The sequence below is a fragment of the Ambystoma mexicanum genome, chromosome 11, assembly GCF_040938575.1.
Source record: "Ambystoma mexicanum isolate Mex_15411 chromosome 11, UKY_AmexF1_1, whole genome shotgun sequence".
NCBI classification, from domain to species: Eukaryota; Metazoa; Chordata; class Amphibia; order Caudata; family Ambystomatidae; genus Ambystoma; species Ambystoma mexicanum.
Window position 1 is genome coordinate 910,864,804 of NC_090934.1, and position 22,196 is coordinate 910,886,999.

Genomic DNA, 22,196 nt, shown 5'->3' on the forward strand with positions numbered 1-22,196 from the left:
GATACAACTTTCTGTATCCTGCAGATGCCCCTATCTGGACACCTTGTATTAATCTGGTGCAGAGCCTAACAGTCTAATGTTTTGTCCTGTGAGAGTTAGTGAGATACAGAAATTGCCATATATGGTCAATGCCCCTACCTTCCTTTCAGATTAAAGGCTGGAGATGCCAGAACTGCTGAAAGCTTGAATGGTGTCTGGATGATTCATTTTTGAATCCACACGTGAGTGAAAGCCTGGGAATATATTTGAGAGCTCAGGCAGAAGCCATTTGGCTGATATTACCTGGCTGCTGAGAGAGGCACCATAAGTATTAAGCCTCCTCTGACTAGAATAGCATTGTAGATCAGGTTGATCTATTTGCACAAGCACTCCTTGTTAAGCGCCATATTTCAGGAGACAAAACAGATACTCATAACTTTATAGATTGCTTATAGACTGCACCACAGCTGCAGATCCCCAGAAAAGGACCAAGGACCTTAAATGCACAGTGGCTGAGGCAGAGTGGAGGAAGAATGAAGAGGTAATGTGCACTGAGTAGGGAACTCACCTGCTGATATGGGTGGGCGGGTGTGGATCGAGTTCATAAATACACTTCCATCTGGTTTGATTACAATGACCTGGTAGGGAAACAAAATATACAGACTTCAAGAGGCACAGCAAAAACATTATACATGTATTGGTCTCATACAGCTATATTAAGGTTGACCTGCAGAATCATTGAGAAGATAGATAATGTATTAAGAATATATCTGATTAATACATGTGACCTAGTAGGGTAGTCCCATAGATTGACAAACACGCACCCATGTAGTAGAATGTCCTGCTTGGGTAAAGTGGTGCAGAATTGAAAATATCCAACTAACGGACAGTGGCAGGATGTGTGATGTCCATTCAAGGGGGATCCACAAGATATGCAATGCTCATCATGAGGACAAACCAAGTAGACAAAAAGACCACTAGAGTACCAGGTAATGCAATCCAAATCCAAATGAATGTGTCAAAATGCGGGATCTGCATCAGAAATACCACTGTGGAGCGATAGAAAATGGGCAACAGAATATCCACACAAGAGTACTTAATGACCATTAGAATGTGTGCAACAGGATACCTATTGTTCTTCATAAGGGCTGCCCCAGGAAATAAATGTCAACCAGGAGGACTTTACTAAACACCTGCAAACTGTGCCAGGAGGTAAGTTGCACATCAGAATTACCATACCAGTAAGTAATTGAAAGAGTATATGAAATCGAATATGATCAAAACGGGTTCTTATTTTACCAACCAACTCATTCAAGCAAACACCAAGTAAAACTATTTGGTTTCAACCACTGCTTTAAAAAACTATCCTTTGATGTCAGTGCTGGGATATCTGTTTGAACTTTTGAACTTCTCCTTGAGTTTTGAATCACAAAAGTTTAAAAAAAATAAAAAACGGTAACAGGTATTGCAAAAAAAGACTGCTTGGTGAAAAACAATTGCAAGTAACCCATAGCAAAGATTCTTTTTTTTTGTTTACTGTAGCCCACATTTGCAGCTCGGGTTCATCTAAAGAAGAGTATTGTGTAAAATTATATCAACAGTTTTGGTATAAAGTACAGGAAAGTGCGACAATTCACAAGGTGTTGTCACTTCTCCCCAGGTGGAGCTCTTTTTCATAAGGCTAGGGAGGTGCGGCTGCTACCCAATAGTCCCCCTAGGGGTGGTTTAATGTGCGAGGACATCATGGGGATGGACTCCCCTCTGGGGACAAGGACGATCATCTGTGGTGCAGCCCCTTGAACATTGTCACTCCCCAACATTCCCTAGCCTTCCCCACTGTTCAGAACCATTTTATTGAAGGTAAACCTATGCACTGCTGTCACGAAAGGCATAAAGCTAAAGCCAAAAATACTAGGAAGGAGAAGAGCACAGGAAACATGAAGGTCATTGACTGTGCTAGTACTGGTACGTGGTGGCCTGAGGAAGCATGAAGATAAAGTTATCATTAAGAACAAAGGACTTTTACAATCCACCAAGGCAGGACTGGCAACATTGTATAATTATGGATGATGGATTAACCAACGTGTCAAACCCAGCCAGAAGAGGCAACAGGCATGGAAACCAGCGGGAGTTTCAAACGCTGTGGGTAGACCAGTCGGAGAAGAGCAGAGGATGCCATTGAGGCAAGGAAGAAGTTCTCCATTGGTCCAGCTGACCCGAACGCGAAGCAGGAGCGAAGAGCCGGGCAGCAGATCAGACCACAAAGCTGCTGCAATGCTGTGGAAACAAGACTGGTGCAGCGAAGGGAAGAACCCCAGTCCCAGGAAGTCCCAGTAGCATGCCAAAATACCTTAGAAGGTAACGGGATGTAGGAGACCCCGGAGAGGACACACAGGTGGAAGCTAGATGGGTCAGGGAGCCTAACACTGTCATACGAAGGATCCGAGGAGAACTTCCTAACCGCCGTGGTGACCATAAGCCCACGGACCACCAGAAAATGGTCAGAGACCTAAGCCAACACAACCAAGCATCCAAGTAGAACCTCCTCATCACAGTGGCAACCATAATCCCACTGACCACCATAGAAGGGTTGGAGACCCTAACTGATATAAGCCAAGCATCCGATGAGAACTTCCGGATTGCAGTGGCGACCATGGTCGGAGACCCTAACCAGCATAAACCAAGCATCCGAGGAGAACCTCCTCCTTGCAGTGTCGACCATGAGCCCCCTGACCACCAGAGAAGGATTGGAGACCCAAAACTGCATAAACCAAGCATCCAAAGAGAGTTATCTCATTGCAGTGGCAGTTATAGGCCCACTAACCACTAGAGAAGGCTCTGAGATCCCAACAAAGGGGAACTGAGCAAGCAAGGAGAACTTCTTCATCGCAGTGGTGGCCGAGTCCAGTGATCAGCAAAGAAGGATTTGAGACTTTGCTAACAATAAAACAGAGTGGCAAAGTATAAATCAAGCTGAGGGCTGTGAGGAGGAACTTTTGAGACTCCAGAAGGGAGAATTCTCCTGGGAAAGGGACCAATGCTCTTGGAAAATACTCTGAAGATGCCAGGGGAAGGGAGTCATTCTCACTGGCCTTGCTGTGAACTGTGCCAAGCAATACCAGGAGAAGAGAATCATTCTCATGATACAAAACTGAGAGTTGTAGAGCCACCCGGGTAAGGGAGTCATTCCCTCTGGTTTTATTGGAAACTATCGATCTACACTAGTAGAAGGGATCCATTCGCCTGGATATGGAATCATATGAAGGCTGTATGAAACCTGCCAACCACAGGAAGGGAGTCATTCCCTCTGGCATATTTTTGTTGCAAGAGAACATTCTTTTGAACACTATCCAAGCATGAGGAGAAGGGAGACATTTTAATGGAGAAGGAATGTTCTTTTAGATTAGCCTTTAGTTGTAGTGTGAGTGGTGAAGTAGGTCATGACACAAGACTGTGGTGTGTGATTGGACAGACATTCTGACAGACCCTTTAGTATTAGTTTTGATGCAGGGAAATCCCTTTTAGAAAAGGGGATAGAGAGGGACTTTGTATACAGAAATAAAAGTCTATAACCAAAACCATGCCACCTTTGTGTCAGCTTCCTTCTTCGACACCCTTAAACAAGTAAACTAAAATGTCAATTCACTAATCGTCTATTTCAGACAAAATTCTTGGGAAGCATGTAGGGGGGTCTTTAATGACCTTGTCAACAATTCTGACATAGACCTGGCCTAGGATGTTCTCATCCTTCTTGCTGATAGGACTTACACAAACAAAGCCAGCATTGTTCCACACAAATTGCCTCTAAATCTGTTAGGCCCTTTCCAAATAAATTGCATAGACAAGAGTTGTCAGGGGTCAGGATTGCATTGATAAATAAATAACATCCCTAGTCACTTATGTACACTCATTTCATATTGTGATTTTCCTGTCGGTCCAGATAATCCTAAAGTTATCTTCTGACAGGATAACATGTTAATAATAAGCAGTTACTCTTAAATCCTAGGCTGTAATCATGAATCTCTGAAGGACACACCACACATTCACAGCTTCAGACCCTCCATCCATTTAAAGGAAGACACCACAGTTAAGCAATGTTGTGTTGTGTGGTCACTAGTAAATGACTTCACTTGAAAACTAGATTCTTTGGCAACACTATCCTCATTGACAAAATGTTTTATTTGAATTGCTTACTGTTGGTTTATCGGATACATACAGGCTCCATGCAGGTAGGTGCTGCATGCCCTTCTCCTGTCTCATCTCTGTTTCACTCATCCATCCAGTTTTTCTCACGTGCACATGTAATTCAAGGCACAGGCAGGCAGTGAAAAAGCAGCCTAGTAGGAGAGGGCATAGATTGATAGAACTTCCAGTTGTGAAGCCTAGATCTTCTTACTTCTTCTTCAAGGACTGAAGTGTGATGCTCCTCCATGTTACTGGGACTGTCATTGCAGTTCAAACTCTAATTTCACAAGTGATACATGAAATAATTATCCCCATTTCAAAAAGGTCTGGCCGCATTACAAGGTTGGTGGTAACCCAACGGTGCAACCAATGGGCTGCCACCAACACCATAACACTGACTCTGGGGGGGCCTGACGTCCCGGTGCCACCGGTGCATTTCAGGTCCCAGCGTCACGGGATATCAGGCACCAGATTCTGTAAGTCCCCATTCCCATGGAGTCCCATAGGAGTAGGGAGACGGAAGCACTGTCGCCACTGCTAACAGTGTCGGTGCTTCCGTGATGAATGTGCCTACCGGTGCTGCTGCGCAACCTTGTTTCCGGACCGCCACACTTATAATGATGCCCGGTGTCTCTAGGTCTCACCATCTCCTGTCTCCTCATGTGACTTCCTTGGTGTTGCACTTGTGACATCACTTACAGATGTCAGGTGCTGTGCCCATCACTGTTGTCCATTGTATTGTCATACAAAGCCTCGGAATTCTGAGTTATGTTATGATTTGCATAGCGCTCTGAACACAATTTACTTGATGTATTAGCTCCTTACAAATGCACAATAAATCAAATAAATATAGTGCCTATTTATGGCCTCGAAGCGCTGTGGGGTTGAACACCCTTCCGAAGACCATAGTCAGAGTTGTGACAGGTGAAGAAAGGATTTCTAAAATGTGTGTGTGTATTTTAAGCCAGCACAAAGGTAGGTATGGGTGGCTCAGTACTTAAGAGCAGCCCATAGTTATCATGAGAGTAATTTATCCAGGGAATAGCTCGACCGAATTTTGCGTGTTTATTGCAGATGTATGGATGTGGGAGAGCCGTTGTGATAGTGCTTGACATTGCAGTGATGAAAGACTGACACCTAGTTAGGTATGGTCTTGCGGAGCTTATCATAAAGGCCTTGACTGAGAAGCATTTTTTTATTTTGTTATTTATTGTGCATTTGTAAGATGTTTATACATCCAGTAAATTATGTTTCAAAGCAACCACAAGGCAACAGGGAGGGAGCATGGGAGTGAAAATCAAATACAACAATGAAAGATAGAGGCGGACATACTAGGCCTTGTGATGATTCAGAAAGTGCAAGTGCATAGAGAGAAGGGATGAGGGGTTGGGTGGATAAGGGCAAGGTGTCCCGGGAAGGAAGTGCTAGGGAGTGAGCAGCTGTAAGTGCATAGGTGAGTGGTCAGCTGCTAATAAATGAGTGCATGCCTGTGGTGGCATTGGCCAGTGAATGCCAAAGCAAGTACTGGGATCGGGCAGGGGCTTAAGGCGATTAGGTGTGGGAGGCCAGGGCGCAAAAGGACACATAAGGGCCCTGGTCACCAATCTCAGCAACTGTGGGGTGTAGCAGAGGAGGGAGCAAGGGATGGAGGAGGTGAAAAGGAAAGTCTTGAGGAGCTTCCGGAATTTGAGGGGATCTGGCTCAAGATGAAGAGGAGGGGGAGGTTGTCCCACAGAAGGGAGCCTGCAGAGGAAAGAGATCAGCCACCAGCTTGCTGTTTGCTGTGTAACACAGAGAGATTTGGTGCCAGAGGAACGTAAAGATCTGGAGGGAGATTATTTAGGGAGCAAGTTGTACATAGTTTGCCCCCCTGACCCCTTACGGATGTTGCAGATGGATTTGAATTTGATCCTTGTAGCAATGGGGAGCAAGTGGAGAGATTTTACAGCTGGCGAGATGCGGTCCCTGGGCTTGAGGCCAAGTATAAGTCTTGCAGCTCTGTTCTGGATTAGCTGGAGGGGTTGTAGGGAGGAAGAGGGTAGATTAAGGAAAATGCTATTGCAGTAATCTAGCCTAGAGAGAACCAGAGCTCTAGAGACATTGAGCTTTGGGGGAAAGTGAGTAAAGGAAGAATTCCTTTGAGGAGGTAGAGTTGAAAGTGGGCCTTTTTGGCAAGATGCAGAATGTGAGGGAGGAAGGAAAGATAGGAGTCGAAGATGAGTCCCAGGTTTCTGGCTTCAGATGAAGAATGGGGAGATCCCATTGAAGATGGCCAGAGTGAGGGGAAGAAAGAGGGAGCAGGGTCTCAATAGGAAGGATCTCAGTCTTGCTGGTGTTGAGGCAGAGATCACTGGAAGTGCACCAGGACTGGATGGCAAATAGGCAGTCAGGAATGATGGAGGAAGTACGGAGAGGGTCAGAGGGAAGTTTGAAGAAGAGTTGTGCGTCATCTGCTTAACACTGGCAGTTAGGAGAGAAGGTGGAGATGAGGAATGTAAGTGGGCAAGATAGATGTTAAAGAGCCAGGGAGAGAGGTTGGAGCCCTGGGGGACACAGTGGGTGGAGATAGAGGTGGGGGAGGAGAAAGAGCCCAGAATAACCTAGGACAGAAGGTCTTTGAGGAAGGAGGTCAGCTAGTGCAGTGCCTCCTCCAAGATACATATGATGTCATGGAGCCATTTTATGAGGATAGAGTGGTTCACTGTATCAAATGCAGAGAAGAGATCAAGTAGAATGAGAACATCTGGAGAGTTGGATCAAGAGATGCGAGCAGTTCCTCACGGGTGTTCAGAAGAACAGTTTCCGTGCCGCTGGATGCTCAGAATCCAGATTGATGGTCGTGGAGGCAGCCAACAAGTTCAGTGTGCTGGGTAAATTGGGGGAACACCAGCTTTTCCAAGAGTTTCCCAAGGAAGGGGGGTGATAGATATGGGCCGGTAGTTGGCTGGGCAAGATGGATCTGCAGAAGGTTTTTTCAGGAGGGGGTGCACAAGGGAGTGCTTGAGGGAGGAGGGGAACGATCCAGTAGCAAAAGAGTGGTTGGAGAAATCAGCAAGTGCAGGGGCAAAGGAGCCAATATTGTCCTTAGTGGATCTGGAGGAGCAGGGCGAAAACTGTTTGGAGCAGACAACTCTGGTGACCTCATCAGGTGTGATAGGAGAGAAGGAGATGAGAAAGTCAGATGGAGGATGGGAGGCTACAGGAGGCAGTGGGATGGGGAAGAGGAGGGGGAGAGGGACGGAAGGGTGCTCAGGGATGTCCTGAGTTTTTCCAGTGAAGTGCGCGGCCAGTGCATTGCAGTGGGCCTGGGAGGAAAGAGGCAAGACTGCGGAAGGGTTGGCTAGTTTCCTGCAGATTTTAAAGAGTTCAGCTGTGTTGTTGGTTGCACCAGAGACACAAGCCTGAATGTGGGCCCTTTTTTTGGTGCGGATGGAGAGTATGTATTGCCTTTGGAGCAAGCGACAGGCCAGTTTGTCACAGGGTGAGCCTGGGGTCTGCCACTTCCGTTCCACAGCTCTGCACTTGCGTTTCAAGGCTGCAAGTTCAGAGTTGTACCAGGTAGAGTCTGTAGTGGGGAGAGGGGGGAGATGAAGGTAAATGCGAAAGCAGCAGCTGACACTCGTTTCATGGGCTGGATGTTCGTGAATGAGGTTGACAGGGCTTGCAGAAGTGCTGTCAGAAGGCCGAGAGGACCCATGTGAGAAGAGAGGAGGAAGTGGTCTGACCAGGAGAGTAGGGTGATCAGTGGGGATGTGAGTGAAAGATCAGTGTGGATGAAGGTGTCAAGTGTGTGTCCAGCCATGTGGGTAGGATCATAAGGAAGAATGGAGAAGGAGAGCGAGGAGCAGAGGTCACGGAAGAGAGTGGGTGCTGTGATTGAAGAGACAAGGTGGATGTTGAAATCACCCACAATGAGGTGTTTAGAGGTGGTTGTGAGTAGAGGATGAGAAATCAGTCCATTCAGAGAGGAACAGGGTGGTATAGCCGGATGGCCTGTAGATAGTGGCAATGGGCAAAGACGAGGTGGGAGAGATGACCAGTTTGCAGACCAGGCACTGAAAGGAAAAGTAAGGCTGGATGGGTATGAGGGAAGAAGGGACCCACTCAGGAAAGATCAGAGCAACCACACTGCCAGCACGGCAGTGCAAGGAAGGCTTGGAGATGATCTTATAGCCATCAGGGAGAAGAAAGTCAGAAGCAGTAATTGAGCTGGCCTTGAACCACGTCTCAAGAGCAAAGACATCGAAGTCAAGGACTTCAAGGAGGAGACAGATGTTGGCTGAGTGTTTGATGGCAGAGTGAGTATTAAACGTGGCTAGATGTAAGAGGGAATCCTCTGGGGACAGCAATGTCCTACTTTGCCGACTTATCAGGTGCCCGCTTATTCCCATCAGGGGTGAGTAATAGTTTACACAGGAAATGGGCTAAGTCTATGAGGATCCTGAAGGGGAGAGCCAGCTTCTTCATAAGTTGTCTTCTATCATATGTATTAATCAACCCTTGCGGTGACCAAATGTATTCTATTGTCAGTCACTAGCTCTTGGAAGAATTCCTTTCTTCTGAATGTGTTTTCTAGTGATGTTATGTTCATTCTAATTGATATACCAGGACCACAATTAAAGGCAGTTTAATCCTCCTTAAGGAAATGTCACCAAACACATTCAATATGTGTCTTCAGACTCCATGTTCATGTAATCCAATTATCCCATCCTATTAATTTGAGCTATGTCCCAAGTTCCTTCAGGACATTCCACATTCTGTAATATGACTGACTGAGTTGCAGCATTTTGTCGGTGGAGTGAAATGCTTGACAATTTTGAACAGATGTTTCTAGGTCACCCGCCGATTTATGGCCAAAAGTATTCATTAAACCCACTTTTCTTTGAAGGGGTGATTCCAGATGGCACCTCATGTGTCATGTTTATTATTGTGACTCTCATTCCTGATGTTAGAATTATTGTCATCCCTAAACACCCTGGGCCACATTATCCAATTTTGTTTTTGCTCAAATTAGATTGTTCGAATTTTGCCTTTTATTAAATGTATAAAGCCTGTTTGACAAAGCGCTGCACAAACAAGGCGATACACAAATCAATGAATAAACAATTAAAACATTATGATAGCATTAAAAGTAAGAGCTAAACATCAGAGCAAAGCAAGAAAGATTTAAGATGAGAGCGAAAAAGATAAAGAGACGGGGAAGATCTAATATCAGGGGGGAGAGAAATCCAGAGCTCAGGAGGCAGCAAAGAAAAGGAGCGGAAAGGAGACTGTGCACAGTGTGGTTTATGAACAGATAGTGGGAACTGGTTGGCAGAGTGAAGACACCTAGAAGGTATATGTAATGATAGTAGAGAAGAGAGATAGAGAGCAGCGGGACCATGGGTGCTTTTATAGACATTGGCAAGAAAGTCAAACAGTATTCGATTGTGAAAGGAAAGCCAAGCAAGGGAGAGGGGAGAAGATGAAACGGAGGAACGAGGAGAGAGTAGACAGAGAGTACGGATAGCAGAGTTGAAGATGGAATGCAATGGTACAGGACGATAGGAAGGAAGACCAAGGAGAAGGGGGGAGCAGTAATTAAGCTGAGAGAATATAAGAGTAGAGGTGAGAAGTTTAGTCGCATGAAAGGTTAGAAAGATCCGGGCTTTGCGGATGATATGAAGCTGAAAGCGACAAGTCTTAGCAATGGCGGAGACATGTCAGGCAAAGGACAGAACAGAGTTGAAAGTAACTCCCAAGTTACAGGCAGAGAGAGTGAAAGAAAGGCAAGAAGGGGGAAGGAGATACAGGGAGGGGGCATGGGAGGGGGGAAGAGGAAGATGGAAAGAAAAGAACTTCAGTTTTAGCAGCATTAAGGTAGAGGAAGTGGTTATTCATCCAGGACTGGACAGCAGGAAGACAGGATGAGATAGTCGAGCACAGTCAGAAAAAGAGGAAAAAGAAAGACAGATTTGGGAAATAATCTCCATAGAAGTGGGAAGATAACCCAAAGGAAGAGATGGGTTGGTGTGTGGTATAGAGAGATAAAAAGAAGAGGGACCAGAACAGAGCCTTTTGGGACACCCTGAAGAATGGGATAGGTGGGAGATGGCTTGCCAGACCAAGAGACTGAGACTAATAAAGAACAGTCATTAAGGTAGGAAGAAAAAGTGTAGGACAGAACCAGTAAAAAAAAGAGTTGAAAGAAGATTTGGATGATCCACAGTGTCAAAACCGGCAGATAGATCAAGAAAAATCACCATTGAAGAAAGCTGAAAGCGTCAGGTCAAAAGAAGAGAGTTAGAAGCGCTTAGTAAGGCAGTTTCTGTGCAATGATAAGGGCAAAACACGATTGAAAAGGAGAAAGTTGAGAATTAGAGTCAAGATACGAGGAGACTTGGTATAAACCCCCTGTTCAAATATCTTAAAAAAGAAACAGGAGGAGAGCAATAGGACGATAGTTGGAAGGAGAAGAAGTGTCAAGTAAAGGTATTTTTAGAATAGGAATGATGGTAGCCAACTGAAACGATGAGGGAAATGTAGCAGAGAAGAGGGAATAGTTGACAACCGAGGTCAAAAAGGTAAGGGGAGAGGAGAGATTTTGGGAATAAGAGCAGAAGGAATAGGATCTAAGGGAGAAGCAGTTGGGTGAGCACAAGCCAGGAATTGAGCAGTATCCAAGTCTGAGAGAAGAGAGAAAGAAGAAAGTGAGGAGGCAGCATGAACAGAAGGAAAGCAGAAAGAGTGGTGGGGGATAAAGAGGTACAAAGCTCTGAGACTTTGTCAGAGAAGAACATGGCACAGTCAGAAGGGGATAAAGAGGAGGACAGGAAGGAGCCAGGAGAGGGGGGAAAGGATTTGATTAGGGAGTCGAAAGAGATGATGAGGAGGCAGGGAATATGAAAAAATCAGATTGGAACAGAAGGACCTTTTTTGCTTGGAATAGATAGGGATGAATTGTAGGAGGAATACAAAGAAGATGAGAAAAGTTAGGCAGTGATGGGTATTTAATACAGTTCCACTTTGCACAACACAAGGGGCAGCGAAGGGAGAGGAGTGGAGGACACATACAAGGCTGAGGGGGCCTGCGCAAAGGCTGAAACTGTCTTGAAGGGTAAAATAAGCCAAGGGTAACTTGAAGAGTGAGATTAAAAAAGGACAGCACATCATAAGGAAAAAGAAGAAAGAGACATATAAGTTAGGGGTGAGGGGGACGAAAGCAGAGGGTTTGAGCGCTGAAAGATTGTGAGGTGACAAAAGAAAGCTAGAATAGGATGGATTAGAGTAGGGTGAAGAAGCGGGATCAGAACAAAAGAGGAGCAGATGGTCAGAAGTAGGAGCAGTAAGAAAGGAAATGAGGGCGAGAGGAGAACATTTGGTCCAGAGAGGAGTCTAAGCTTTGTGATGGGGAGAAGAGAACTGGGAGCGATCATAGGAGTCCAGTAAAGGGGGACAAGGTGACGACGAGTGAGTAAATGAGAAGTGGAGAATTAAATCTACCAAGAGAAAGAAGGAAGAGGGAGAAGGAAGGAGAAAAGAGAGAAGAGAGTCAATATCATCGCAAAAGGAGGAAAGGCACCCGAGAGGGCAGTAGCTGATGAGGCAGGAGATTGAGGTTTGGAGAAGGAGATTAACTGGAATTCAAATGAGGCGAAGATGGGTAAAGTCAGCAAGCAGAAGGCAGGAGTATATGAAGAGTGGTATTGGATACCAGTCCCGCCACCCCAACCAAAGGGCCGGTGGCAGAGAAAGAGGCCAGGGTAATAGAATCTGAAAGACAAATACATATTTTGGTGATACACAGAAACTGGAAATTAAGATGGAAAAAAAGTGTCTGGTATGGAATGAGACTTGTTACATACTGAGCAGGCATTTAGTAACCCAACAGAGATAGACTTAGAAGAGTTAGAAAGTCGACATAGGGAACATAGGGACATAGATGAAGTTGCATTGACGAGACTGGAAATACTAAAGGCTGACCAAAAAGGGGGAAATGGAGAGGGAAAAGAGGACTGAGGAGAGGACAGAAAAGCATAGTAGAGAGCAGAAAACAGCAGGAAAAGCAGGATAAACCAAATTGTCAGAAAATGGAACAAAAGACCCATATGAAAGGGTAGTTGCAATGACATAGGAGGCAGGGAAGCAACACAGTGGCCGACTGTGTATTAGGATGTCTTTGGAGTCTGGAAACAGTCACAAAAAGGCCTTATAGGCGGAGATGATTCCCTCCGGCCAGTGCCCTTTAAGAGGATGCCCAGTGATGAGGATGGCATAGGGGCACTTCCTGAAATGTGGTCACATGATCAGTCACATGACCGCTGCTTGCACATCTTGGGGGCAGGTCATGTAGAGTCACACACGACTGCAGTGGTGATGTGGCCAGCAAAGAAGGAGAAAACAGCTCCTCTCCCAGGAGGATGGCAGTCAGGCAGCAGATGACCACCAACAGGTAGCACCAAGTCTGGAGCCGGATGGAAACTCTGCGGTTTTCAGGCAACACAGGGTTCTGTGGATCATTCCCTGAAATATGGTCACGTGATCAGTCACGTGGGGATGCTTGCATGTCTGGGTGAAGGGTCAGGTAGAGTCGCCTGCACTAGCGCATCACCTCACTTGCGCCAAAAAAAGTGGCAGCCCAATTCACAAAGGTCATCTGAATGAGCACATCTTAGATGTGCTCATTCAGATGTCCTTTTCCCCACTTTATGTATGTGTGCAAATAAGGGGGCATTTGTAAGCATTTCAAAGGGCATCCCTAATTCTCAAATGGGATGTGTTTTAAAATACAAAGAAACAAGAGTCTTCACCCTGCACTTGTTCAGAACAGGCACCAGGGGGTCACAAATCACGTCTGGGTAGATAACTCTCCTACCCATCGCATCCAACTTCTTCCCCTTGTTGTCAGGAGGGGTGGACGCTGCAGAAGACGTCGAGCCTGATGACTTCTTCTTGGCTGCTGCAGAAACCACTGAGTCCGGTGGCAGTTGGCCAGCAAGCACTTAGGTGCAGAGTCTGGCACCCTGTTTGTCTTCTCTAGGTGGTCCCTCGCCGCTGGGGCTGTAGAAGGGTTCTTCTAAAGCATCAGTCCTTCATCCCAAATGTCATCCAGGAGTGGGACTGAAAGGATTGTCTTCCTCTTTGCCTTTCGGCGTTGGTATAAGAAACCCTCCTTTTCCTTTTCCAGCGTGAGCTGGAAAAGCTCCGATGCTCTGGAGATCATCGCATGGAACAATCCTATCTCGTCCGGCAGAGAGGATCTGGGTGGTGGCGATGGGAGGTCGCCATCCCGCCGTCGTCATCCGTGCCCGTCATCATTCGCTGTGTTCGATCCTGTCTCACCTGCGTGGGGTGGCAGAGAAGGAGGCAAAGGGTGACAAGGGGGCAGTGGGTGCCTCTTCCTCTTCTTTGCTGGCGGTTCGCCCATCGTCAGCGGGGTGGCCGGTAGGCGCCGCTGGGGGGGGCGGTGGCGGCATCACCGGCACCCTCCTCTGTATCTCGGATACCAACGTATGAAGGGTATAGAGAATGTCCATTGAAAGGTCTCTTAGGGGCAACTGAGGAGCAGGGATAGGCTAATGGGGTGCGGGAGCAGGGCTAGAGCCCTCGTCGTCCTGAGGCTCCATGACAGGATCCTCGTTGCCGCCCTCGTCGTAGGGCATGTCTCCGGCGTCTCCCTCGTCGCCATCGCCCTCCTGGATGGTCTGAAAGTAAACAAGTTCCTCCTTATTGGCAGAGGAGATGTCTGTGCCCTGGAGGGCCTCAACACCCCCCCCCCACATTTCTTCGCGTCCAGAGGGGGCGGTCTCGGGGAGGTGACAGGCATCCTTTTTTCTCAATGGGCTTAAATGAAGTCTCCCTCCTGGGAGGAAGGGACACCCTTGCCGTCGGAGGGGCACCCTGTGGGTACGCCCCTGCAGCCTTTGAAAGGGACGCTACCACCACCTCGATGGAAGGCGACGCCTTCGTCTGGTGCACCTGGGCCTTCACGGTCAGGCCGGACCCTTTTTCGTGCTTGGCCTTCATCCGTGCTTGGCCTTCATGGCTACCGTGGACACCTTTTCCTGCTTGGCCTTCTCCATAGGGGTTGAGTCGGGCCCTCGCTCCCCTTTGGCCTTATCCGTCATGGGTAGGCCAGACGTCGTACCCTTTTTGGTCTTCTCCTTGGTCATCTCTGGGGCCACTTTCAGCTTGCCCAGGTGATTCAACTTTCTCTTCGATGAAGATCCAGAGCGTTGACTGGAAACCAATGCAGCCGAAGATGTCGAAGGCGGCCTTCCGTTCGAAGAGCCTTCCGCAGCGTGCTCATGATGGTAGCGGACTTGCGGTGCTTGGGCTTTTGTTGGACCCCCGTGGGAAGGGCGCCCTCAAAGGACTTAGAAGAATGCTCAGCTTTCCCAGATCCGGGAGAGGCATGCTCCTGGGAACCCCCGGTGCAGAGGCCTTGAGAGGCCTGGGCCTGCAGCCATTGTTCCAGCCGTTTACACCAATCCTTCAATGTGCGTTTCGGGAGTTCACAGCAAAACGCACAATGCTCCTCCTTATGCTTTGGGTACAGGCAGTACAGGCATCGGGAATGCTTACCGTCCGTGTCAGCAAACCGCAGTCGGAACAAAGCTTTAAAAGGGAAGGGGAATCTTTCCTCTCGTCTGACATGATCCACGCAGTGAAGACCTGAAGACTCTTCTGGAAGCTTCCAAAAAGAAATTCTAAATCTGCCCTTCAAGGGCACTGAAGAATCAGAAAAACGGGTCCCCGTTAATCGGAAGGAAGAACGATGGAGCACGCGGGCTGTATTGACTGGAAAACAGAGTGAACTCTTCCAAAAAAGCAAAACACGCAGTAAAAGCTCGAGAGCTAAGCACAATGTGTCCCAACACTTGAGCGTGCGGTAAAAATCTGAAGATGGCTGCCTGAGGAGGGGCTTAGATAGAGGGCAGTCATTGGCTGGGGGCAGTATGACCCAGAGCTCAGTGATTAGTTGTTAGGAGAAAGACAGTTCAGAAATGAAACTGAAACTGATTTTTTCTTTTACTGAGGAATACCAGCCTGACAACAGGGAATATTCATGAGTATGTGAATGCATGCAAGACCCCATGCTGGAGAATTAAAGGTCGACAAGCAGTGCCCAGTGAAGGTCGGTTCCAAATGTAAAAGTTGGCTAGCATACGCCGATGACCTAGTATTATTAGACCACACTCCCGGGGGTCTACAGGCGTTGATTGAGTCATTAGGAGTGTATGCTGCCTAAAATGGTCTCACTGTAAATATATAAAAAATCAAAGCTATGATATTTCCAGCTAACAAAAAGAAAAGAGGTTGATCTGTTTGGACACTGAATGGTGTAAAATTAGAGACAGTTACAAGCTATACAAATTTAGGTGTTTGTATTGATAGTGATCTCAAATGGAAAACACATTGGATCGAAACGAAAGCAAAATGTGCAGTTATGGCTAATACAATTAGTGTATTTATTGGGAAGAATGATGAGTTGTCAGTTCAGACTGTCTTACTGCTTTATAATTTGAAAATAATCCCTGTCCTCATGTATGGTATTAAAATTTGGGGGCATGCGTATGGCCCTGAGCTGGTGACATTTTAGGCAAAATATGGCCCTGAGCTGGTGACATTTTAGGCAAAATTGATGCAGAAACTATTTCATATGCCACCATCCCTGTCTATTGAATACTTGAACTTAGAATTGGAACAACCTGGAATTTTCAAGCTGTTCATCCAAAGATCTAATATGTGTTGGCTGAAATTGTGTGTGCTTGACAACAACAGGATGATGGTAAAATACAACGAGTCTTATCAACGTTTGGAGAATTGTAAGTCCTTAGGCACGATCAGCAAAAAAGCTATATTATAAAGCAAATGGCAGTCTGGAGCAAGCTCTGTAACAAGAATCTCTGTTTTAACTCTTCAAGCTAGGTTGAAAGATAAAACTTTATAGATATTGCTAGGAGAATCACCTTGTAAAATTAGCAACCGAATCAAATAGTGGTCCTTTCATTACTAACCTCCAAGAGCGGGGCTCGAGGCCTGTCTATATTGCGGCATTCCCCTACTGCAATCTGATCAGGCAATATTTGTTCCTAACATTTTATATGACTGATGTCCTGGAAATCAGGAGGCTGGGGCGACATACAGGGATGCCTCATGCCGAGAGAGAGAGGGAGAAGAGCGATGAGAGTGAGAGATGGTGCTAGCCCGGTGAGAAAGAGGAGTTGCGCACGAGAGGGTGAAAGCAGGAATGTAAGAGCAAGGGTATGAGGAGGTAGGATGGTGCAGAAAGCATGGGCCCAAGAAAATTGAGGGTAAAAGAAGTGTGATGACGATGCATGCTAGGGTGCTATTGAGAGGGTAAGAGTGTGTGAAGAGAGGAGAATGTTATGTTATGTTAAAGGTATTTGTATAGCGCACCGTCACCAATGGAGTTGGTCCCCAGGCGCTCAGGCGGATCTGCAAACGAGAAGGCGGGTTGGGTTAGTAGGGTAAAGAGGGAGTAGAATAGTGAGAGAAGTGGTGCCCTGTTGGCGGCTTTAGTTTGGTATACACAATGTGCTGAGCTTTGGTGCGTGTGTCGGATTGAAGTCAGGCCTTGTGTGCTGTTGGTGCGGCTTATGTGGTGTTTGTTGTTGCGGTGTGGTGAAGTGCGTGTGTCTTGCTGTGCGAGAGTTGGTTCTGTAGGTTTCTGTATGAGTTAGGTATGCAGAATTTGAACTTTTTTGGTTAGTGGGTTATATGTCTCGAAGCTGACCCTCACAGTTTGGCTGAGTGCCGAGAGTTAAGAATCCTGTGTGGTGAGGCAGAAGCCCAGGTCTCACAATACACCACGCTCCACCATACAATAGACAAGGATGGAGGCCACACCCAGAGTTGAGAATCCTGTAGGGTGGGGCAAAGGCCCCGTTTCCACCGTAAATGGGTTTCTGCATATGATAGGCAGTGATGGAGGCTACACCTGGATTCGGCTACATCACGCCAACATTAACAAAGGTGTGGGGCTTGCTAACATTCCCAATTCCATCCAGGTGCGGCACCTTCCAGCTCCCACAGTCCCATCCAGATGAGACGCAGGCTAACGTTCACAGTTCTATACAGTTGTGGTACATGCCGCCATTCACATCTCTAAGTGTGGCACTTGCCAACATTCGCAATGCCATATAAGTGTGGCACTTGCTAAGCTTCACAATTCCATCCAAGCGTGAGCTTGCTATCATTCGAAATTCCATCTGAGTGCGGTACTTGCTGACATTCACACTCCTATCTAGATGCGACGCAGGCCAACGTTCACAATTCTATCCAAGTGTGGCACACGCTGACATTCACATCTTTAAGTGTGGGACTTGCCAACCTTCACAGACCCATCCAGATGCGACAAGAAGGAAAGAGGGGAATCAGACAAGGACAGAGGATATGAGGAAAGAGATCGAGAGTGATAAGAGTGAGTGGGAGGAGGGAGAGACAGTGTGCGAGGGAGAGAGAGAAAAGTGTGAGAGATGGTGCTAGCCAGGGTAGAAAAGGCTTGATAGCAGGATGGTAAGAGTGAGGGTGTGAGAGGAAGCCTGCTAGGGAATGTATGGGTGCAAGGAAAGGTGAGAGTGAGAGACAATGATGAGGGTGCATGTAAGAATGCTGGTGAGAGGGGGGCTTTTATTGCCAGCCTCCTCTCCCCTCACAGCAATTAATTCAGGTTTGTGGGGCTGGTGTGATCATGCTCGTGTTGGTTTTAATAAGTATTCAACAGTAGAGTGGGGATTCGCTAAACATGTTACAAATACAACATTTACACACCTGTCCTTCGCCTCCATCAAAAATAATGGCGATCCTTCCTTGTGGAACAATCCGTTTGCTCCAGGGCTTAAAAACCTTATTTATCACTGGTCTTTAAATTGTGTGCAATGTTCCTTAACTCGAACAGTGTCCCAGTTGGCATGAGTAGGTGAGTAGGTGTATGAATGCACTTTCCTATTCCACCCCATTCTTATCTGAGCATTTAAATAATGGTTCCATATTAGACCGTAGTCGGTACAAGTCCAGTGTAAAACCACAATCATTACGTTGCACCAAAATAAAGTTTTGGGGAGGAGTTATTGATGATGCTAAAGAGATACCTACTTAAAGTATGTATACATCTTAAAGCCTCTCAGCCTTGGAAATCAGAAGATGTTTCAAATAATGGTTATTAATTAACACATAAACAGTAGAAATGAACATGAATTTGGGGAAGAACAAACAGTAGTCGCGGCTCGAAGGAGCTGAGTCTGCTGTTTCCTCAGCAGAACTGTGAAGAGGCACAAACTGAACATTCATTATTAATAGTACAAAGTAGAAAGATGGGGCCCAATGTCAAACAGCTTGGTATCTTTCCACTTCTCATCACAAAGGAGGGAGGCCCACCATTATAACACTCAAAAGTAAATGAAGTTCTGTCAGACAGTGGACTGTATACAGAGAATAAAAGGGAAGCCGTTAAAGGCAAAGCAATGAGGTCTGAGAGAAATCTCATCAATACAACATTAATCCCTAAAGCCTTTATAACAGCTCACAGTCGGGCCGCAAAATATACACACCTTCCAAAGTGTAACAAAACTGGACATAATACTGTACTCACTGTATGTCTTCAAATAAATTCAATGGAAAAAATTCTAGCGCTGAATTATAATATATTCAGCAACTCTTTCCAAATGATTTACGCCATGCTGCCCATCCTTCGTGTTTAAGACGATACACACAGGCCTTATGACGGGTGTATGAAGAATATCTATGCAAACACAGAATAGGCCACACATGACCAAGAGGGGGTGTCTCAGAAAAGTGTGAGCGGAGTCACTGTAACAGCACATGCATTAATAAATTAACATACAACCAAGTACATATTGCATGTTCATTGCGCTCAGAATTTTACTATTGAATAGAGTTGAGTTTAATTATTTTAAACTGTTGCGCTTGATGCTTCCACTGGTGTGAGGGTAGCTGAATTCAATTTAGCCTGATTCATTGGCCATGATTTGCCACTGCAACAGTGTGACACTGGCACGTGATACATAAACATAGCCATTTACAGCATTTCGGCCACGCTCAGTATTGGACATAAGACCAAGGAAAATGTAATTGACCATGTATTTGTGGAACAAAATCTGCCTATAAATCAGATCTGAGCAATTCAATCCTCACATTGAACAGGCACATTACCCCACTGGGCTATGCTAATTTCTATTTGGCGCTACTTGCCTGTTAAAATGCAAAAAGTCCAAGAACACTACTTAGCAAACGGAAGTGCCACGACAAACAGTAACAGGGCAGGGAGATAGCAGAGTCTATTAGAGAGCGGGCTATATCGGCCGGCTAGCTAATCACCAGACCGAGCATGAAGGCAACTGGAAACAGTGAACCAAGGAGAAGGAAGCCTGGCAGGAGGAAAAAGTCACCACTGCCCAAAGGAAGTAATGGAAACTCTTGAAAAGGAACATTGTGGCAGGGAATAGGGTAATGCGGCCATGCACTGGCTGAACGCAAGGGAATCAGCGGCCTATTGCATAATGGGATACAAAAGGGGCAGAGAGCAAAACTTGCTGGCTGACTGTAAAGCAATGTGGCAGGAGGTAGGGGGAAAGGACAGTCAGAGCAGCACGGGGAAAGGGGAAAACAGTGATCGCTGGAAACGAAAAACCCAGAGTGAGCACAGGGATAGGAGGGGAACAGGGAAACTGCAACCCAACGGCCCACGGTGGAAGGTCTGGAAGCTGCCTATTATCCCCTACTTACCCTCTAGCCAGCACTGGAAGGTTTGCAGCTCTTTCTGCACAACTACGCCAAATTGCTGCTTTGTTAGTGTGTTTCCCCTTCATTGTAAACCCAGCTTAAATAACACTTATGTGGGGCATCCCCACTCCTGTGCAGTGTGACGTCTTGCAAACAGGAGCCATTATTGAGCTTCTATTTTATAAGCATTACTGTCATGATCACAGGAAAAGGTTCCCTAATTGACTCTAAAAGGAAGTGGTCTTCCATGTATAATTCTTGGGCCACAAAAAAACAACTCGGAGCACTGGAGGGGAATTGATGTCACTTCCTGACTTTTACACATGGCCGTCTAGCTTATTCTGGGAGGTGAGCAGTGTTTGTCTAGTGGTTGTCATCCTGCTCCTATTTAAGCCCCTCCCCTCGAGAGTTCCCTGCTTCGCGTCATCATTGCCTTCAATTGACGCTTACCGCAGTTCCAGTCAGCTGTCCTGTCAACTTTAGTTTTTCGCTTCATTGGTTCAACGGTCCCATATTCTAATCCCTTTTCGTATTTTCCTTCACCTCCCCAGCCTGTCCTTTAGCACAAAATAACTTCAGTCATTTAGTTTCATTTTCCGCACGGCTGCATTCTAATATGCACTCGTTCCTGTCAGCGGCATAAGTATTTATTGTTCCTGTCAGCGCTACACATTGCAAGTATCTGTTTTCTTTTTCTTTGCGAGCGGCTTGCTCTTGTGTTTATTGACTTTATTTATTGCAGAGTGATAAAGACATGCTCTTGTGAAGAGCGTTCAGTCAGCATTCGGTAAAACGAGTTCCCGCTCTCCGCTGACGAACTATCTCCTGTGACAGACATTGCCATGTTAGTGTTAAGTGCATTTGGCAGGCATTGCTACTGAGCGCGTGTCCCGCTCCTCGCTAGCTTTAGGCTTCTGAGGGAAAGACATTGCAGCGTTTATTTAGAAGTGCATTTGGCAGGCATTGCTACCGAGCATTTTTCCCGCTCTTTACCTGCTACAGTCTTTTGAGTGAAAGGCATTGTTACTCCTTACAGTGAAGTGCGTTTGGGCTTGTATTTACACGAAGGTTTTCTACTCCACAGTTAAGGCATTTATTGAAAGGTTTTGCCCATTGTTGTTATTACGTGCAGCTGCACGTTGGTTTTTGTGCCAGTTCAGTTCATCCTGTTATACACACATACTTAGGAAGAAGAAGCTTTTGGGGTGTGAAACACATTTCTTCTGAGTGGGTTGTAACCTATTTTTCACTACATGCCCAGTGGGGCTCCACTAGCATAGTAGGAATTTTCCCTTCTGTCACTTTTGCTCCCTTTCCACCCCACTGTATTCATCTGGATGTCCCTCTGCAGAACTAGAGCCCCTGCACAGATGCAGGATGGATAGCTCGCTTCAAAAATAACCTAGGTAAGAATTTTAAGGAGAATTCTCTTAGAATCCAAGATTTTGAGCACTTTACACACACTAAGGAATCTTTGGTGTTTTATGCAGGGACCCCTTGCTAGCAAGGTAGAAGGGAAGAATTGTGCCCAGCAGTTTCCACTCCAGTGTCCCAGACTTGTGCCCAGCAGTTCCCCACTACGGTGTCCCCGCAGAGTTCAGGTAAGCGTTACAGAACGCGAAGCCGTACTGAAACATACTCTGCCTGGACATCATGGGAACTCCAGAGGTGGATCAGTTGGTCCAATTGTTGGGGGAATTGAGAGCTGAGGTTCATGCAGCTCGTTCAGAAACCAACGCTCTGAGGAGGGAGTTAGTGGTAAACAGGGATAGGACCGAAGAATTGGCCCGCCAACTATTGCAGTCTCAAGCTGAACAGGTTCCCTTGCCTCAGGGTAATCCACAAGTTCCAGCCCCATCTGCATCAGCTGTTCCAGTTCAAGTGGTTGTACCAGGAAATATTCCCTTAGCTCCCCCGGAGCGTTTCAATGGAGACCCAAAGAAGTTTGCAGTGTTTTTAAACCAATGTAGACTACATTTTCTATGTAGACCAGGAGTTTTTCCCACGGACCAGTCTAAGGTGGCATTTGTGTTGTCATATCTTGGTGGATATGCAGCCGACTGGTCTATTCCCCTTGTCAACAGAGATGATCCTTTGTTACGAAATTTTCAGGAGTTTCAGCGGGAACTGGAAAAGTTATTTGTGCGTCACACTCAGGGTCAAGCCCTAGATAATGAGTTGTTATCGCTGCGACAGGGCAATCAAGATCTACTGGCATATATGGCACCCCTCTAGTGTCAGGCCCGGTGACTCAGTTAACAAACAATCTCATCATGCTCTGCCAG

The 22,196-nt window shown here is 46.4% G+C and overlaps 1 protein-coding gene across 1 annotated transcript in view; it reads right to left on the reverse strand.

The window, feature by feature from the left end:
* Positions 1-22,196, reverse strand: part of LOC138505067 (mucin-5B-like) — a 490,455-nt gene that overhangs the window by 293,793 nt on the left and 174,466 nt on the right. Inside the window, exon 7 of the mRNA XM_069625390.1 lies at positions 548-617. Coding sequence (XP_069481491.1) covers positions 548-617 — 70 coding nt within the window. The remainder of the gene's footprint in view (positions 1-547; positions 618-22,196) is intronic.